At 35.8% G+C, this 21,747-nt stretch overlaps 1 protein-coding gene across 1 annotated transcript; it reads left to right on the forward strand.

Annotated features, from left to right (window-relative positions):
* Positions 1-6,182: 6,182 nt before the first annotated feature.
* Positions 6,183-15,629, forward strand: sparcl1 (SPARC-like 1). The gene is made up of 11 exons (XM_060873158.1): positions 6,183-6,259; positions 7,682-7,737; positions 8,800-8,865; positions 8,964-9,818; positions 10,296-10,419; positions 11,599-11,720; positions 12,310-12,430; positions 12,652-12,773; positions 13,375-13,523; positions 14,283-14,431; positions 15,397-15,629. Exons 2-11 carry the CDS (start codon positions 7,684-7,686, stop codon positions 15,423-15,425), a joined length of 1,791 nt encoding a protein of 596 aa, XP_060729141.1. The 5' UTR covers positions 6,183-6,259; positions 7,682-7,683; the 3' UTR covers positions 15,426-15,629.
* Positions 15,630-21,747: the final 6,118 nt, after the last annotated feature.

The following is a 21,747-nucleotide window of genomic DNA, read 5'->3' on the forward strand; positions in this document are numbered from 1 at the left end:
ATCCCACAGACACACTCACAGACACACAGCATGCACACACCCCGCATGTCTGTCTGTAAGGACGTCTGAGCGAAACGAGGCCTCAGAAAGTCAGACGGAAAACCCTGGGTTACAAATGAGCATTATGAGCTCTTTCAGTCAGGTTGGAGTTTAACTCCTGATTACTGTTTGTTTAAAACGGATATAAAAAGTTTACAAAAAACAACAAAAAAGCAATATATATATATCATGGTAGAATTTTTCCACCCAAATTTAGTGAAAAAGAATTAAATATTTTAGGGACAAACAGGAAAATAAATAACAAAAAAAAACATGGTTGCATAAGTATGTACACCATCTTTTAACTGGTGCTGCGGCTGTGTTTAGGACGAACCAATCACAAACAGTTCAACAGTAATCATCATGCAGCTCACTCACGAAAGCCATCCAAATAAAGACTTGATGATTCTGTAGGATTTTTCTTCTCGGTTTCATCCGACTGCTGAATCAATGGCTCACAATAAGGTTACAAAACATGCATGGTCCAAATTTATTAATTATGAGGGGGTTATAAAATAATTCCCAAAGCATTAGGTGTACCATGGAACAATGTAAAGGCCAATCATTAATACAGAGAGAAAATGACATCACCATGAAAAAGACAAGACAAAAACTTACCTGGTGGGTTGTAAAAAAACCTGATATGTAGTGAATACTCTGCATGAGAGAATCTGCCATATTCATCACGTCTGTGCTATGGAGCACGGTGGCTATATTGCAGATGAATAGCAAAAATAATTTAAAATAATACAGATCAATAATTAGACCTTACCATAGGTTCATAACAACACTCGTCCACCATAGAAGTCAGTGAATAAGTTAATATAGGAGCACTAACGTATTAAAACAAGCACATTAATTTGATCATGTGATTTACAGCTGCTCTTATTAAATAACAGTAAATTAATAAACATCTTCTTACCAACCAAACTTGAGAATCCAGCATCGCTCTAGTATAAAACATCGTAAAGCCTGAACATTGCAGTCACACAGTGGTGCTGAGCTTCCAAATATCTAGAGAACAAAATATCAAACTGTCTTTATTTTAAGGTTTGGCATACCCAAATATTATCCAGGACTTAGCTATTAAATCTACACCAATATGTGATAAAAAAAAAGACAAAATTTCAATAATAATATTTTCTGTATCATTCTAGACAGCCATAAAAATATATTATAGATGTGTCTATTTTGTCTCTGGAGGAAAAGTTCAGTATGCCAAAAAGTTTGTGTAAGAGTGTTTGTGTAAGAGAGTTCACATTACAAGTCTGTCATCAAATAGCTACAATAATGCGTACATGTGTCTCTGTGGTGAATTAATAACATATTGCTCATATTTTCAGATTTGTAGGTAAAATGTTAATAAGCTATTAAGCGAAAATATCACTATTAACGTATGTGATATGTGGATACAAGTACAATGCTTTAACTTAGTGATCATTGTCTGTAAGAAAACCTGAATCACTGAAGCAATCAAGAAAGAAACAACTCTTAGTACAACTTTTTAGTGTAAATGTTTATTTAATATATTTTTACATTTAAAATGTATTTTTATGGAAAAAACCCAGACATATCTTCAGAGAATATCCAAAAGCCACCATTGCACCAAAACATTTTCTGTATTCGCTAGACGATGTCAGTCCTCTCAGCCACATGCTGTGGTTTATACATAAATGTGACATATAATTAGTCCACCCACACGAATGTGTAAGTCTTTTCAAGGTTTTGGCAGATCTTTTGCATGATGCCAACTTCAAACAAACACACAGAAGCTACTCATACTTTTCACTGGCTTACTTTCAATTCAGTTTCTTTAAAGACAGTAAACAGATTAAATGTTACCAAATGTCACTCATACTCCTGTCCAAACTGCTTTAAGAAATCCTACAGTTTATTGTTATGGGTTTAGATTAAGGGAGTAATAAATGGAACAAACCATTTGTACCAATGCACCGATTTAAAATGACTCTTGAAACAAATCATTATATAATCAATTATTATCTTAGGATTATGTTTATGTTCTGTAAAGCTGCTTTGAGGCAATGTCCATTGTTAATAGTGCTGTACAAATCAATGTTAATTTTAATTTGAACATCTGTAAGGTATTACCTGAAAGATTTGTACATAATTCTGATATTTTAAAGAATTCTTTTCTACATTATCATCACTCATAAATTAACCATAGACCTGCCCCGGATTCTGAACAATGTTGGTCACATAACGTTCAGTGTTATCGTTAAACCTACTTTTTGAATCGCAGTGTTCGTATGTGCAGAGTAGCTCATTTAGGTCATTTAGAAGATTTTCCATTTCTGAGCTGAAGAAATCTGTCAAACATGTTGTATGCCTTCTAAATCCTGATTGGCCAATGGTGGCCATGTTTTTCCAGTAATTAGGGATCATTAAAAATCCATTTACAGACTAGCACCTAGATGCACACTACCAAATTCCAGCTTGATCGGCTTTACCGTTTCTGAGTAACAGCTATTTGAACTTAAACCCCACCCATGAAAATGTTCTTCCAGCTTGATTCCAATCCATGTATAAAAATATGAATTACAGTTATTTGAGTAGAGCAGCTCTACATTCAGAATTGATTGACATATGGCACCAATATGGATTATAAATGTCAATTTCTACATGTTACTACTTCTAAATGTTTTTGATAATTATGAAATTCACACGCTCCTGACTACTTAAACTGTTCACACTTTCCTGAATAGTTTGACACCTGGTTTGGGAAAACCTTGGGCTTCAGAGTAAAAGTTCATCCAAAGCACGAAAAGGAAGTTTGAGTGTGCCACTTATATTTCCAGCATTTGGCAGACACCAATCATTTCTTACCAAGTGCAACATAGATTATCTAATTCTTTTTTATGCAACTGAACGTTAAGGGGCTTGCTTAAGGGCTCAGCAGCAGCAACTTGCTGGACCTAGGATTGAACTCACAAACTTCCAAAACACCTTAACCACCAGGCTACCACATGCCCTGCACACACTTAAGCGTCTATGCTATAGCAATACCATTAGGCCAGACCCTTTACTTTAAGTAGTGGTGGGAATTCTGTACCATGTGACAAAGTTTGGTGAAATAATTTTTTTTGATTAAAATAAACTGTTCAGAAAGACAACTCTTGGTTATACCATAAAGTAATCTAATTCTAACCCAATAACATTTTGGCAATTGAGCAACAGAAGCAATTATAGTTAGCATTCAGTAATGATAATTATTTATCTGGTGTTCTTGGTAAAATTTGTATTTGAGTTGTATTCATTTCATAGTATAATCCACAGCTAATCCTTATTCGTGATATAACCAGAAAATGTGAAAACCACCAAAAATACAAACAAAACCCTAAGACTGGAAACTATAAACCTACACAATTCAGAACCTAGGGTAACAGTAAACATGGTTTCATTTTGCAAACACACATTATAAACAAACAGGGTTATAAAATACACTTAATGAGCCATAATGAGAATAATGATAAAGGGAATGAGGGAATGGAGAATATTTGAAAACAGGAAGCTAACCTTAAGTACCCATGAGAGTCTTGTGTGTTTGTAAAGTCTTGCATATGTTTCTACAGCCCTTGTAAGCCCAGTCTGCTAGCGTTCCTGCTATTTTGTGGTTTTGGCTTCTGTCTGCTTTCTGTAGCTGTGGTTTTTATGGTGATTTCTCTGTTTATTGTGTCTGCTGCTTTCTGAACCTTCCTATGAATTTTGTCTAGGAGGCATGAAAATCCTTAAATAAAGTGACCGCTATATGTGCTTAACACATACTTCCCTATATATATATATATATATATATATATATAGTGCTGGTGAAGGTGGATGCATGTGTAGATCATTTACTGTGGGAAGTACAAACAAACTGACCAAAACCGTGAAGAATACAACCATTAATATGGACTATAAATTTGCTATAAATATAAAGCTTGACTTAAATCATATAAAACATATAAATCTTTGTAGTTCTGTGTCATTTGACACTATAATGACACTATAACACCAGCTCTGAAGTAGTTCCAGGTGTAAGGCAAAAAAAAAGGTTAGTAGTAATGTTCTCTAAAAATCATAAATAATAAAATTGTTTTAAATATATTGAAATTAAACACAGAACAATATGTACAATTGTTGATTTTACATTTTTGTAAAAAGATATATATTTGTAAAGGTATTTGAGTCTTCGGTGTAGTTTCTCAATATGGAAAAGTGCTGAGAGAATTGCTATAACATAAATGATAACAGGTATCAACTTTTGCGGATGTTCCCCAAAAATACATAAACATAATTGGTTAAGATGTAAAATGTTATTTGTTAATAAATTAAATGTGTCATTATTGAAATATTAGATGACCAAAATTCATCAGGCTGATGGTGTGAAAGGAAAATAATTGATTTTCAGGCTAGAAACTATAAACTCCCTTTTATACAGTAGCATGCTTTGTAGAGGTGTTTATACAAAATACTCATAATCTTGACTACAGTAAATTGAAATTTGTTTGTACTTTACTCGTAACTCAGTTTCTTCTTGTATTTAAACACAGCAGTTTAGTTTGAAGCAGTTTGGTTCACTAGCTATAGTTCTGCCTCCTAGCTAAATGCTAGCAAGATTTTGAAACATAGTAGGAGATAAATAACAACTTAATCACACTGGAAAATCTGCATGTAAATGTAAAGATGTGTATGTTGGCCTGAAATCATCAACTGGATTCAGCATCTTCTAGAGAACTGTATGAGTTTTAATTATTCATCGACCCAGAGTTTGAACAGTGATTAGAAGTGAAGCTTTAACAGCGAAGTAATTTTGCCTACATGCAACACTTTATTTCACATTGTGACACAATAAAATAAAGTAAATACAGAAATTAAAATGTTAAATTGTAATTAACATTAACAAATGAAATGAATAGAATTACAAGATTCTAATTTACATGACATTAGTGACCTTATAAATGTTGATGATTTAAAGATATACTTCACATTTAACTACAACTATGTAAGATAATGTATGGGAAATAAATGTCATGGATATTCTAGAGAATATCTGACATGATATTTGTATAGTAACTATGTAAAGATATATTTCAATTTGCTAAAAGCAATAATACTTTGAATTGATTCTTTATAGATGAACAAGTATTAAGATTTATTTCTACGACACAAGCATTTGCATTGGCATAAGAAGGAACTCCTGTATTTTAAAAGTCTCTCTGAAGCAATTCCATGTTGCACTAGAACAAGGCTTTTCTCCACAGCATTAATAAAGAACTGACAAGAGACTTAAAATTTTGCTCGAGAGTAACATCCCAAGGATAAACCACCCAGATAGACCCAACATTTAATAATAATAATAATAATAATAATGATTATTATTATTATTATTATTATTATTATTATTATTATTATTATTATTATTATTATTATTATTATTATTATTATTATTTTACTCTTTACTACTCCATGTAACAGCAGTTTGCATACTTAGAATTTATTTTATTTATTGCTCTTAATATGTATTTGCTTTAGAAATTTTTCTTTTGCTTTACAAATGCACTTAAAAACTGCATACAACTTCATTCACAACAGTCATTTTTTATTCATATTCACATCATTCTATCATAGTCATTGTATTGCTTTCATATGCATTTTCTTTAATTGAGAGATTATTTTTCTTCTGGTAAAATGCACAGCTAATTTAAATTGATTGAATGTAATTTATTTTTAATTTTACTAAATTAAATTAATATTACTGAATATTAATCCCCTTTTTTCTATCCTATAACACAGACAGTTTTTGCGAGCAGCATTTTACTACTTGTCGTATGTATGGTTGCATGTATGTGACCAAGAAAAAATTAATTTGGATGTGAACTAGATAAAGTACTGCACTGCACTAAACTGACAATATGCAAAATAATGCAAACAAACATATATGCATTTATGAGTTATGAATAAATGTCTAATGTTACAGGGGTGTTATGGAATAATCAATATAATACTAAATAAACGAGCGCTAGATGTCACCTTACGTTTCTGTATGCCCCTTATACCCTCCTCTCTACAGCCAGTCCTGGAGGCATGCTTTTCTTTCTTTGGCAGGAGCCGTGTTAAAGATGAGCAGAGTTTAGCACAAGAGTCAAACCTTCACACGCTCTTCCTGCTGAGCACAACATCCTATTAATCCAGTCGTCTGTTCATCTTCAAAACTTTCCAGGTAGAGCTCTTTAATCTTATATATCAACTTGTTTTAGCCTTTCTTCAGACCTTTTGGACATTTCTTTTGTGTTTTGTCTAATGGTAAGCTTGTAAATCATATTTAGCATATACTTTGCTATCCTTGCAAGTTGTAGTTTGGGGTAATGTTTTATACAAAATTTCATTAAAACTAACATCGTCTAATCTAAAAATATTAATAAAAACTAACCTCATCACTACAAGTAATGTTAGTGAATTTATGCTAACTACCAAACCAAATAATTAAAATTCTAAACAGTTTAATTAATCCAATCTTTATTTCATCCATGAGTAAACATATGTCCACAATAACCAATAAGAACATGTATCTTAATTAATATGTAACATGTCCTTACATACATTTTTAACACAATGAATTTATGTTGTGGAACAAACAATTAGATGATTTCCTCATAAAACCACATATCATTGTACCTAAAAGATTTTATACAGTTTTGCAGGCAAATTATCTATATTCTATTCCTTATTATTATTATTATTTTATTATTTTACTCTTTACTACTCGATGTAACAGCTGTTTGCAAACTTAGAATTAATTTTATTTATTGCTCTTAATATATATATATATATATGTATGCTTTAGAAATTTTTCTTTTGCTTTTTAAATCTTGAATATTTGGTGTATTTTCAGACAAAGTTTTGTGATTCCTGTATTTCTATTTTATACATTCATCCCTTGAGAAACCTATCTTCAGAGATATTGTCCTCTCTTACTGATCCAATAATGGCTGCTTTTTCTGTTGAAAAATAAAAGAAGTTTGTGTACATAGTCAGCTCTTTTTCCAGGCTGCTGGCTTCTGATATTTGCTTTGCTCCTCCCGGTTGGAATGTGACTTTTGACTGAGGCGAGTCTCCCAAGCCTGTCACCATGACTACCCAGGCCTCATATTATGATGGCAGGCTGATTAACGGCATGCTGATGAAGACTTTTCACTTCTTAGTGTGATGGACTAAGTTGTCCCAATGAATTTCTCTTATTATATAGAACAGCAATTTGCCAATGATTGCTATTTTTATTTTTAGGAAATACCTTTCAGCCAATTCTAGTTCCATTTGCTGTTGTGGAACATCTCCAAAACAGGTTAGATCCTGTTACAGCAGCTATTAACACTCACCCCTTCACCAGCCTCTCTTTTAAAGTCAATAACGCAAAAAAGCAGCTTGCCATGATACAGAGAAACTGCAAATCAGAAGCCTTTCCCGTTACCACTTCCAGCTTCTTTGATACTTACCACTATATATCTGTAAATCAGATCCACAAGTTCCTGATTTGACAATACATATTATTAATAGGGACACAGTGACCATGAAGTAAGAAAGATAAATTTTACATGTTCTCCTTAGCTGAGGAAACTTAATTACATTATTGTGTTGTTTACAGATATGGAGGTTGATCTTCTGTGCTTTTTCCTGTTGGCCTCCCTGTTAACTGTGTCTGTAAGTAAAAACTTTGGTAATGCTGAACTTCAAGCATCCCTTAAATTATAGAAGAAACAAATAATCAAGGACTGACATAATTGGCAGATATTTTTAATGAGGCATAGCCAATATTTTAACCTCCTTGTGACCATGAGCTATGTTTCTTGAGGTCTAATGATTCCACCTCAGACCTCTCAGACATTTAAAATGTGTGAGACAGACATTTTTGAGCAGTTGAATTTAACGTTTGTGACTACAGAAAACTGATTGTTAGCATTTGTTTCTTAAAATTAATAAATAGATTAAAAAAAGACATACTGGAATCACTGGCTTTACAACATGGATGTTTTATTAGTCTGAAAAATATATGCAAGCCAATATGATATTCCATAACATATTAAGTCCTAGACTTAAAGGTGGGGTCTCCGTTGTTTGAGAAATGCTTCAGAAAACTGCATTGGGCCACCAAACAAAACAAAAACAAAACTAATGTGTAGCCAATGAGCATAAAGGGGCATGTCTTGTCAATATGGGCAGAGAGAGTGTTCAGTGCGCGTGTGTGACATTAGCAGAAAGTGGTTTTAACATTGATATGGAGGATAAAAACCAAGAAAGAAAGCGAAGAAAGGCTTACGATAAGGTAAGAAGCAGGACCCGTGTTAATATAGGATCAGCTCTACAGTGCTGGAGAGACTGAACGTCTTCTGCGTGAAACGGAGCTAAACCTTTCATGGTACAACACACAGTACTACAAAAACACATTTGTATTACGGTAGTATTACTCAATGAGTTCATTTATTGCTAAAAATATACCCTCGGTCAGCTGCCCCCAACAGGTTCCGCTATAATACTTGTCTGGGTTATACTTGGGTTATACTTGTCTGGTGTATGTGTGGGGCGGAGCTATCAAAACAGGGGTGGGACTCATTTGGGTTAGGGGCGTGTTTGTTTTGGTGATTTCAAATGTCAACATTGGCTTTGACCCCACCTTTAAGTTACACAATTAACAATATAACAATTCATTAAGCATGGTCTCGCTTCATGGCTTATTTTGTTGCTATTTGTGGATTAAAATTTAAGGTGCAAAGTGCTCCTTATGAGAAGCAGAAGTCTCTCTACAGATGGGCACAAAATTCAGAGGAGAAGGTAATTTTCCCATAATACAATTTGGGATCACATGATACTTTCTATTATATCTGAGGAATATATGTTTGTATATGTTTTTTTTCTTTTTCTTCCCCCAGCATGATGAGTTCCCAAATATTGATGATTCCATTTTGCCAACATTCTTCCCTTTCGAGGCCAGTAGTCCAGAACCGGCAAATGACGATGTGAGAAAGGAGATGTCAAATGGTGGTGATAAAACATCTGAAGTATATTCACTAGACTTGGAGTTGTCTGATGGGACAGGCATTCCAGTGCTGCTGAGTGAAGAGATGCTCGCTCAAATTATAAAGGCTTCTGAAGAAGAACATCAAGATGTGGAGAAAGATGAGGAAGATAGTGACGAAGATGACATCGAAAAAGTAGCAGATACAAATGTTAGGAATGTGGAAATATCATCAAAGCCTATAAACGATGGAGAGGAACAGCAATGGCAGCAAAAAGAGAAAGATATTGTAGAGGGGGAGGTGGGAAGTAGCCCAGACTCAGAGATACCAGTAGATTTAGACTATGCTGACGACAGCATATCTACACAAACACAAAATTCCAAGCTGAAGGAAATGGAAGACTATGATACACAGCCTAATCAAGATTATGAAAATCTTAAAGATGGACAGGAAGCAAAACTTGACCAAGCTATGCTTTCTGAAAATCTCCAAGATAAGCAGATCCTACCAAATCCTGAGACTGAAACAAGCAGTATGGATGAAGTCAAGGAGAGTAGAGACCTTGAAGAAAAGACACCCTTTGATGAAAAAAAGGGTGAGAATGACACAAATGTAAGTGTCAGCCATGTTAAAGAAAAACCCAAAGTACAGATGGAGAGGAAGAGTCTGGGAAAAAGGCAGAGCGACCAGGCTTTGAGTGCTGAGGTGTCCTCAGAGCACTCTCCAGACCAACAGGCTAAGAAAGAGACAGAGATCACACTCAACACGGTACAAAAGACATGGGGGAATTGGGTAAATCTGAAGATCATCAGACATCTTGTTAAAAGTATCTTTTTTTTAGATTTTAACTAAGCAGTTGAGGGTTAAGGGCCCAACAGTGGCAGCTTGGCAGTTGAACTTAAAATGGCATGCAGGGTGGCTCCTGCTGTGTGTTAGACAGCACTAACAAAGGTCACTGACAAGACTCTTTAAATAGGAGGAAGGATACAAGTAGGTAATGTTTGCAGAAAGTTTAATAAGTTTTTGACAGAAGATGTAGCTTTATAGATCCATGAAACAAATACATAAGTTTTGGAATTTCTGTAGAGCTTTATACTCAGCAATGTACATATCTCATCCTTTTTATAGTGGCTGGCTTTGAAGAGTATAGCTATATAATATATATTTTTTTCAGGTTTAATGTTTGTATTTGCAACTTGACTTGTCAGTAATGTTCTCAGTGCAAAGCCATCCTCATCTCCCCAGGCCTCCTTTTTGGGAATGAACCCTGTGCAGATCAGGGCTGCAATGGATCTTTTCCCCAGAGACAGACCGACAGCTCAACCCAAATCCAGAACTGGAGCTGATCCAGGGCAGGAAGCTTCAGTTGGTGGGTGTTGTAGACTCTTGTCTCAACAATACATACAGTAGTGCCAGATTCTGATCAAGAATGCGCTGAGCTTGGATTTCTTTAATACACACTGTCACCACACAGATAATGGCTACCTAAACAAATTGTACTCCATCTCAGCCAGTAGGCTTAAGAAATCAATGAGGGAGCTGGTTGGGTTTGTGCTCTGACCAAAGTGCCAGAACAAAAAGAATGTAGGCTCTGAAAGGCACCCCATAAAAATATCAATTATTGGAGATGGCATGAGCATGTTTCATAAAAATAAATAAATAAAAATACATTTTTGGGGTGGATCACTTTGTTTACGATCTCTGAAAAAGTACAAATGCCATTTTTATCACCACTATGATTTTAAAGTAAATGGCTGGGTCTGTGTTTGTTTTTTTAATAATATTTTGGTTCCAGTAGGCAGGAAAGAATTAGCGCTGGTTAAATGGGTCAAATGTAGATGACCTTCTTTTTATCTCAGATTAGAACTAAGTGCAGTACTAAACTAATTAATTAATGAATTAACTAATATTTTAATTCATAGGCTTCAAAGGACAAAAATTTTTTTTACCATATACAGTATGGACATATTTCAGAGCCTAAAATCAATCAACAATAATTCATATTCATTCACTGCTTTATCCTAGACAGAATTCTGGTGAATCTGGAGCCTATCCAGGGAACAGTGTGGACACTGCATTTTGGGAATTCACTCTATATACACAAACATTAGCTATGACAGCAGAACTATAAACGAGAGAAAGATGCTGACACAGAGAACAATTTCACACAGAGCAGACTGTACTGAGCAATGCAATACCTGAGATCAATCTCTTACTGTAAATCAAACAGGAACAAGTACTTGAGAGTGAATTTCACAAAGGGTGCATGTGAAAGTCTGGGTTATTTCAGGGAATTTGTAAATGAAAGCAGGTGATTGTGATCAGTATTAAGGGGACTGCAAATGGAGATCGTGTGACTAGTCAGGTGATATGGCTTGTGGCATATGGGTTAACTGAGAACTCTTGGATATGGAATTTGTGGTTGATTGCTTTGCTGTCTGTGATGTGGTTTACTCATGGATATTCAGAATGTTATAGTTTGAGATGCGAACTGAAAATGAACAGTGTCTGCTTCATTTAAAGTATCTATTAATCATGCCACATCCAGACTCGTGTGAGAACTTCCACTGTAAGCGAGGGAAGACATGCAAGCTGAACAATATGAAGAAGCCCAACTGTGTGTGTCAAGAACCTGCAGACTGTCCACCAAGTCTTAGTGAGTTTGACCATGTAAGTACTGCAGTGTACTGCATTTTAGACTAATATTGTTAACCCTTGTTTTACCAGTAAAATGGCATCCAATTCCACCAGCAGAATGGAAATCAATTTATGGGACATTTTTGATCAGTATAAACAAATTATTTATTTTATAGGTGCAAGTCTGATATGAAATGAGTCAGGACTCATTGCTGGCTTTTTTAGTGGTTGAAGAAAACTATTTAAAATTTTAGCTGCTTTTGAACAAGAACTGATATTGATATCTCCATTTTATTTGATGACAGGAACATTTGTATAAAAAACCTTTCTATGAAAAAACTGTTCTATAAATATTTCGCCCCAGTAGGCTAGATAAAAACAAAAATACTCATGATAAACTACAAAACTACCCCGAGTGTCTACTTTATATGAGCCATTAACCACTGTGGAGTGTGACATGACAAAGACATTCAATGTGCAACTTCAATCTGCAAACCCAGAGCTGTTGTTTATTAACCAAAATCTCACCTTGGGTAGTTACAGAATGTAAAGGGTCCTTTTAAAAGTCATGTCTAGCCTCATATGAAATGACATTTAGTCCAAAATGGTTCTTTCTTGGTAGGTGTGTGGAACAGATAACCAGACCTATGAATCATCCTGCCAGTTATTTGCCATCAAGTGCAGCCTTGAGGGCAGCAAGAAAGGTCACAGACTACATCTGGACTACACCGGCTCCTGCAAATGTAGGTCATGTCTCTTTCTGCTGTGAACCGGTGGAAGCCTTGGAAGCCAGTGATGTAAAATCCAAAGAATTAGCCTAATGCTCAAACAAACATTACTAAAAGTGTGAATCATTTAAAAAATAGCCGTTGAGATGATTCATATTAAAGTCTACATAGTATTTTTTTTATAGTTTTTTGTGTGTGTGTGTGTGTTTGTGTGTGTGTGTGTGTGTGTGTATCAGTTATTCCACCATGTCTGAAGACAGAACTGATATATTTTCCACTACGCATGAGAGACTGGATGAAAAATGTGCTGCTGCAGCTCTACAAACAAGACTTCCTTACAGCCAAGCAGCGATCCATTGTGAGTATACATATAAAAAAATCGCTTTAAGCCATTAACTGTATCAGGTCTGACCTTTTGTAAAATTTTGAATAGTTCTTCCAGCGCAAGAAAACAATAATCATAATACTATATTAAAATTTATTTTAAGTTTTTTTCCTATAGGGTGTGTTACTATAAATTGTACCTCAACACAACGATTCTCTTTTGGTAACTAAGACTAACAATTGACAGATTTTAAAAAAATGTGTTGTTAATAAAGTACAAAAAGAAAAATGAGTCTGGAATCAGGAATGAGTCTCCGGGCTTAGTGCTTTGTAACACTGTGCTTGGTATCTAAAAGGTATCTAATTTCAGTGTGTGGAAATGACAATTTATAGCTGCTAGAATGCAATTGTAGAACTGACTTGTTTCATGGAAGCTCTGTATAACTATAGAGTTTTGTATAAACTCTAACGCATTGTAATCATTGGCAGGTTGCTGTGGTATGAGAAGAATAAAACATTTCTCGTATGTTTTTATGGGAAAAAAATCTAATTGAATGGATGATTTATACTTCTTTGTATGTTCCACCCTGTTTTATTTGTTTACTTCTCTGCAATCTGTGCTCTGGTCTGTTTAGGTTCAGAAGATGTACGAGGATGAGAGGCGTCTCCATGAAGGCGATCACCCTGCCGCACTCCTGGCTCGGGACTTTGAGAAGAATTACAGCATGTACATATATCCAGTGCATTGGCAGTTTGCACAATTGGACCAACATCCATCAGACCAGTGTGTATTTTTTTTTAGAGCCATTTCATTTTTTTTTATGCCCATGAGGCATTTTTATCTCAGTCACATTAAGATTAAAGACTATGTCTTACTAGTATGAAATACAGTATCTCACAGAAGTGAGTACACTCCTCACATTTTTGTAAATATTTTATTACATCTTTTCATGTGACAACACTGAAGAAATAACACTGTGCTACAATGTAAAGTAGTGAGTGTACAGCTTGTATAACAGAGTAACTTTGCTGTCCCCTCAAAATAACTCAACACACAGGCATTAATGATTAAACCGCTGGCCACAAAAGTGAGTACACCCCTAAGTGAAAATGTCCAAATTGGGCCCAATTACCATTTTCTGGCCCCGGTGTCATTTGACTTGTTAGTGTTACATGGTCTCATGTGTGAATGGGAAGCAGGTGTATAGTTTTCACTCTCTCGTACTGGTCACTGGAAGTTCAACATGGCACCTTATGGCAAAGAACTCTCTGAGGAACTGAAAAAAAGAATTGTTGCTCTACAAATTTACACTGTTATACAAGCTGTACACTCACTACTTTACATTGTAGCACAGTGTCATTTCTTCATTGTTGTCACATGAAAAGACATAAAATATTTCTAAAAATGTAAGGGTGTACTCACTTCTGGGAGATATTGTACATGTTCTGGAATGTTTCCTGGTTGAGACTTCCTTGAGATACTTTAGAATTGCTGTTATACTAGACTTCTGTCCAATGCTTTACCTGTCCACTACCTGTCCAGGTTCCTGTCTCACTCAGAGCTTGCTCCTCTGCGTGCTCCTTTGGTTCCTATGGAGCACTGCACTTCAGTGTTTTTCCATGAGTGTGATGCAGACAAGGACAAGCAGATCTCTTTCAGAGAGTGGTGCCAGTGTTTTGCGATTAAGGATGGTAAGATACACAAAAGATTGAAGCTTTTCTTGACAGCTGATTTTTTTTTTTAGGAATTACGATATTACACTATACACTGGTGTTTAATTGTAACAATTAATTGTTTTCAATCAGAAGGATTTCCTGGCTGTGAGTCTGATATAAAATGACTCAGGACTCAGAGACCTGTGTTTTTCCCTCTGTTGGATAACTTTACACAGAACTTTAGTGGTTGTATATAATGCCTTCAAATTTTAGATTATTATGAACAAGAACTTGGGGCATCTCAAAGAACAGAATCGGTTTTGATATGAATATTTACTTTAAAGATTTTTAGGATATATTTGTAGGAGGAAAAAAACTGTTTTGGGAAGTTTTTTTTAAGGGTGGCGTGGGGGGTTTCGGCCAATTTGTTGCCTCTAGTAAGTTGGTAAAAACAGAAACATTTACAAAACACTACAAATTTTTTAAAGCCTTGAGTATTTACTTACAACAAAAATTCAATGCTAAACATGGCCACCACAAAACAAGTAGAAATTCCATTTTTTGTTCTTTTTTTTTTGATACCCTAGGGAATAGTTTTGGTCGACTGACTAAAAGGAAACCAGAGAATCCAGAGGAACCCACATAGATATGGAAAAAAACATGCCACATACTGTAGACAGTAACTTGACCTCAAGTTCAAATCAAGGATAAATTAACATCAGCTATGTCTGAAATCTAACACAAATAATTTAAATCATAATGATAATTAGAATGTTATGAAGCAGTGAATGAACAGTTAAGAATATCAACCATGTGGAACAACCGTACAGTTTTTATTGCAAATAGATTATTCAAGAGATTTATAAAAGTGCTATATATCAAAATTGTACTCTACCTCCCACCCCCCCTGTAAATGACAGCTATTCTACTAACAAAACATGTAGCACAATTGCTAAATCCTGTGTTAATATCTTTCCTTCATGTCTTTTGTCCATGAACAGAGGACATGGACTCCAAGCTGCTGTTCTGAATGAAGGAAGTTTCTTGCCATCTGCGTGTTCCAGCTAGCAGAGCTCCTTTAAAGGAAAGAAAGAAGAACTCTTTTGATAGCAAACAAAGGAGTTAAAAAGTGACTTGTTACAGTATGTCTCTAGTGGAAGGACAAGAATGTTTTGTTTCTTACTATGTGATTTTGTTTTTCAAATTGAGAAGCAATAGCTGCTCTTAAACTGAATGTAGATGTAAAGCAGTTTGTATTAGCATAGTGTTTTTTTTTTTCTATTTTAATATTGATATAGATGAAATTGTGTATTTTATATCAATTAAAGCAAGGGAAAGGTTTCCAACTCAACAGAGTGTAGTAAATAGGTGTGGTTTTGAATTGATATGGTTTTAAACATTTAATTTGAAAGGTTTTTGAATGGAAACAACCTTTGGCACATGAAAAAAATGATACACAATATTGCATAAATTAGCACACAATTTGCATACAATGTTATATAAGTAGCATAAAATGAACACATTGTCCATACAGTTTTGAGATGATTCCATAAATAACATGAGCTTTTATGAGCTTTTAGCATCAGATTTTAAGCAGCACTGTGTTTATTAACACAGGGCTCTCAAGTATCAGGCATTGAGTGTGACAGTCCCTCATTTGTGTCTTTTGTCACGCTCTCCCACCACACATCGTATTTAGTATGCCGCAGTGCCCAAAATGTATCTGTCCGCACTGCTGTCTCTATGGAACCGGGCCGGAATCAAGCGCGTCTCCCCTGGAGTTCTTAGTCGTGCCTGACACTTATCAGCCAATCAAAAAAGAGGCTAGACAATAGCCAATCAGAAAACAGCACTATTGTATCTGGGTAAGATTTAACACAACAACCAATGAAAAAAAAGCTTATCCTGGAATTGTTCAGCATCATCCTCGTTCACCCACAGAGAAAACCACTGGAGCTGCGAGCATCACTTTGAGCACAGAGTAAGTCATGATCTCCTGTTTTAATGTTACAACAAATTCACAACTTGTTTGACACAAACAATGACATTGTGACTGCTGTTAGAGACGTTTCCCAGATAATCAGCATCAGTTTTTCAGTGAGTGTCTGTAACTTAGCCAACAGTTTTACAGTCTGTTTACTGACAACATCTGCTCAGAACAAGTAGTCTAGGCCAGTGTCTCTCAAACTGAGGACCCTGAGATAGTGCCGGGGGCCCCGGTTCACTGACAACACCTGCTCAGAACAAGCAGCCTTGGTTTTAGTGCTTCCACATTCTAATGCTGATGCCCAGAGGGTATTTGTGTTCAGTGATCCTTACCAAACACAACACCCCCATTGTTGTGTTTTTTGTGGTTTTATTTGTTTGGGGGTTTAGGGTGGGGTGGGTGGGGATGTGAGGGGTTGGGTTCGGAGATATCACTCTTGCCTTTCTTCAAAAGATTTTAAATATTTAATTAGTTGTCACATTCTGCATTGATTCACCTCAAATTTGCCAAGGATTTTGTTTGCCAGTCTCTTTCTTTTGTTCCGCTTTCTATGTCAGTTATATAAAATAGAGGCATAACAGAGTGAAATTTTACCCTTCTCCTGCAGGGATACACTTTTGATTCATAAAGGATATGAAGTCTCAGTCCATTACACCAAATTTTCCATCTTCAAAAAGCAGCTTTACAGAGATCCAAATGTAGGGGTGACAATGGCAAGACGGAAAAGAAACCTCCCTGAAATGGATCTAAATGTTTACAGGATATTCAGCATGAGCAGCCTATCTAAAGAAAACAAAACATTCTGTCTCATTTTATGATGCTTTCTTCAAATTTCATTAGTTGATAGATGTATATGTCACAAACTATAAGGAGAGACAAAATCACACACTGAGGGTTAAACCTCCTCAAATATATCAAGAATACCCATCAAAGTCAAAAATGGTACTATATCTCTCTAATATCAGACATTCAAAGCACATAAGAAAGTAGGGCTCTTTTAGATGAATCTCTGACACTAGAGATGATTAGAAGGCTGTGTCTGAGACTGTGTATTTTGACAGTACGTATTGCATTCCGTTCAGTACCTCACTCACTCACTCTCTCATTTATCTTTACTACCTCGAGTCACGGGGAGCCTGTGCCTATCTCAGGCGTCATCGGGCATCAAGGCAGGATACAACCTGAATGGAGTGCCAACCCATCGCAGGGCACACACACACTCTCATTGTCTCACTCACACAATCGCACACTACAGACAATTTTTCCAGAGATGCCAATCAACCTACCATGCATGTCTTTGGACCGGGGGAGGAAACCAGAGTACCCGGAGGAAACCCCCAAGGCACGGGGAGAACATGCAAACTCCACGCACACAAGGCGGAGGCGGAAATCGAACCCCCAACCCTGGAGGTGTGAGGCGAACGTGCTAACCACTAAGCCACCGTGCCCCCCTCACGTTCAGTACCTACTTAATTCTATTCAATGTCAACTACAGTCAATTGCGTACCTTCTGCAGTCAATTAGGTGCCTAAAGCATTCCAATCAGTACCTACTGCACTGGATTCACTACCTACTGGATTCGATTCAGTTCTTACTGCATTTGTTTCAGTGCCTACTGCATTCAATCCAGTAACTACTGCATTCAATTCAGTAATTACTACATTTGATTCAGTGCACACTGCTCAGCCATTTATATGGTAGGTGCTAATTATTATTTGTGTATTTATATGTTTTTTTGCTCAAATCAGACCTGTCTATCTTGATACTTTATATCTGTCTTCACTCTGAAAGCAACTGCTCTCAAATATGTTCTGTGTTCACACAGTGATCTCTTGGTCAACTGTCTCCTGTAGGTTCCTCACAGTTTTGTTCAAATAGATTTTTTCAGTTTTCCACTAAATATAGTTACTGCTTTTACTGCACTTTATTGTTGCTTTATCACATATTCCACAGTGGATGATGATGATGATGATGATGATGATGATGATGACAGTAGTCGGATGTAAATTAATGTCAAATGATTAATTGGATGTCATCTGTATCTCATCAGATATAAAGTATATTTAATTTAGGACTATATATATCAAAGTAACTCTGGGCATATCCATGCAAATTCATGCACTCAACTAATCTCCTAATCACATAGCGGACTCAAGAGCTTCAGGTAATGTTCACATCAAGCATCAGAATGAAGAAAACTATGACAAATAATGACTCTAATCTTGGAATGGATGTTAATATCATATGGGCTGCTTTGAGTATTTTAGAAACTGCTGATTTCCTGGAAATTTCAGGATGGTGCAAAAAATAAACCCAACAAGCAAGCAAACAAGCAAACAAACAAAAACACCCCGAGTGAGTAACCATTTGGTAGGTCAAAACACTTTGCTGTTAAGAAAGACTCAGAAGTGGTTAGACGGTGTAGTTCAAGATGCCAGGAATGATATAGTAACTCCAGTAATCACTCTTTACAACTTTAGTGAGCGGAAAAGCATCTCACCATGCACAAAACATTGAGGTGGATGAGCTACAACAGCAGGAAGCTACACTGGGTTCCATTTCTCTCATCCAAGCAAAGGATCTGAGGTTATCATCAGAAAAATTATTACCTAGTCCACTTTGGGCGACTCTCAAAAGTGCTAGAAGAAAGAGGAGTTAATGAATAAATGGGTTAACAAGCACAATAAACAATGGCTATATAACGGGAATGGAATGGAAACAAATATTGTAGAGCAAATGAAAAGGCATGAGGTACAGAAGAAGGTTGGATGTGATATTACCTTTAAACTCAATTTGCCCAATTATCTTACACATATGATTATTATATGTATGATGTTTTATCCAAAAAATTGTCTTCTCAGTTTTCTAGGGCAGGAATCACTGTGTTGATATTTCTTTCTTTCTACATTTACCAGACACCAACATTTATCTCATTTATAGAGCTGAGCAATTGAGGGTTAATGGCCTTGCACAGGGGCCTGGGAGTGGCAACTTGGTGGCCTGGGGACTCAAACTCACAACCTTCCAGTCAGTAGTCTAACACCTTAACTACTGAGCTATCACTTCTTTACAGACACTGTCTTTCAACATTCTGCATTTTTACACCTTTGGCATGTGTCGTAAAGGTTTATCATCATTATTTTTAATTTAACTAAGATTCCTCAACACATATATGTCTTGTATGGAATATAATTTCTACCTCGATTAGAGTTTCTGTATATGGATTCTTGAGCGTCAGTAGATTATTTTGTTATGGACAGCAGATGGCAGTATTGCTCTACAGATCCTTGATCTTTCTTTCTTTCGGACAATAGATGGCAATGTTGTTCTTCAGAGCGCAAGAAACGCTATTTTTCGGTCTAATGTATGGATGTGTAGCTTATTTATACTTATATCTTTCTACCCATCCCGAGGCATCCAAAAATTGTACCAGCTCCGATTGTCTTCCATGGGATGAAGATTTTGGACCCCTACTGAGATGAGGCCGACTCTAAAAAACCTGAGGCATCTAGAGATCTACCAGCTCCAGTTGGACTCTGCGAGACTCCATGTGACCTTTTGCATCAATACAACATTTGTCAGACTGTATATTCATAATCACACCATCCAGTGTCACCCATATGAGGATGGGTTCACCTTTGAGTCTGGTTCCTGTCAAGGTTTCTTCCTTTACCATCGAAGGGAGTTTTTCCTCACCACTGCTGCCTAAGTAACCTCAGACTTGCTCATTGGGGATAAATACATACACATTGTGAACTAAATATATCTAATATTAATCTTGAATTTTGTATTCTATTAATCTTTATATTATTCTTTATATTAACCTTTTGCTTTGAGACAATGTCAATTGTAAAAAGTGCTATACAAAAAAACCTGAAATGAACTGAATTGAATTCTTTCCCAGGCAGTTACATGCATTGAGTGTTTTGTCGGCTTTTCATGGTTTTTTTTTTTTTGTCTCATGTCTCATGCTATATTTTTATGCCACTTGTTTTTGTCGTAGGCTTTATACAAGTGCCACAAATTCATGAGCACAACATTATTAAATGGTGTGTATTATTGGTCTCATAAACAAGGCTTCTGTTTAATATGTGCTCTCTCTCTCTCTCTCTCTCTCTCTCTCTCTCTCTCTCTCTCTCTCTCTCTCTCTCTCTCTCTGTGTGTGTGTGTGTATGTGTGTGTATCTGTTCTTAAGACCTCTTATGTGCATGTGAGCAGATATGCAGATAAATACCCATTTAACAGTATGTATAAATATACATAACTGATTTAGGCCAATCTGCATATGCAGTTTATTAAACTGTATATGTACATAAATGTATATGTACATAAACGATGTCCTGTGCAAAGTAAAAGAATGAGACAAATTGGATGTAGTGTTTTTTCTGAAGATGTCCCCGAAGATTAATCATAAATTTGTTATATGTGAACCTATATGTATGTATAATACCATGCAAATTAAATATATAAGGTATAAATGTCTATTAAAGCACAACTTCACGTTTTATTGGTCATACTGTGATGATGTATTACTTTACTGACTATTGTTTTGAAGAACTGAAATATAATTTTATATCTTTTTTGCTTTAATAATATTTTATTTATTTAATAAATCCTGGAGGAACATTGTTTCATTCCACTGTGTTCTGCACCAGTGCTATAGGCTTGAAATGACAATAAAATATTCTTGACTGGAATTTGAATAACGTTTGACACTACGCACTTACACTGTGTATGAATGTTAGAATGGAAGTAGCATCTCAACTTGAGCACTGATGGTTTGTTATTAACTGGAAGATAGATAGATAGATAGATAGATAGATAGATAGATAGATAGATAGATAGATAGATAGACAGACAGACAGATAGATAGATAGACAGACTTACATTTATCTGATTGTTAAGGGCTCAATACTGGCAGCAAGGTGGTCCTGGGATTTAAACACACAGCCTTCCAACTTGTAGTCCAATATTAGTAGTCCACTCTAGTGATGTAGGCAATCCTGAAAACGCTATTTCTTCCCGAATCAGTGCCTGGAAGTCCGACCCCTCTTTCACTATGTGTGTGAAGTGTCCAACTTGTGTGCATGAAGTGTCCAACTTCCCTACTTAATTTTTCCAGATAATTGAGTGCTTATCTTGTCTTCCTGTTGGAATTTTCAGTGTGAACAGGCTACTCACACTATGTATTCTACATAATGGCCTAGAACAGTGCAAATGTATGTGATTCATGCACAGCTATAGAAAAACAAATCAAGGACAAACAGAGAACAGGTGAACAGGATCAGGTAACAAACATTTGTGTGGTCAGGACACAAGCACACAGTGAAGCGGGAATTATGTTAATGCGTTACTAAATTTTACT

The sequence above is a fragment of the Tachysurus vachellii genome, chromosome 6, assembly GCF_030014155.1.
Source record: "Tachysurus vachellii isolate PV-2020 chromosome 6, HZAU_Pvac_v1, whole genome shotgun sequence".
NCBI lineage: Eukaryota > Metazoa > Chordata > Actinopteri > Siluriformes > Bagridae > Tachysurus > Tachysurus vachellii.

Coding starts and splice junctions, on each gene's coding strand:
- sparcl1 (XM_060873158.1), top strand. CDS start 7,684: ATGGAGGTTGATCTTCTGTGCTTTTTCCTGTTGGCCTCCCTGTTAACT. Junction 10,420..11,598: donor AGGGCAGGAAGCTTCAGTTG/GTGGGTGTTGTA, acceptor TGCCACATCCAG/ACTCGTGTGAGAACTTCCAC. Junction 12,431..12,651: donor CTACACCGGCTCCTGCAAAT/GTAGGTCATGTC, acceptor TGTGTGTATCAG/TTATTCCACCATGTCTGAAG.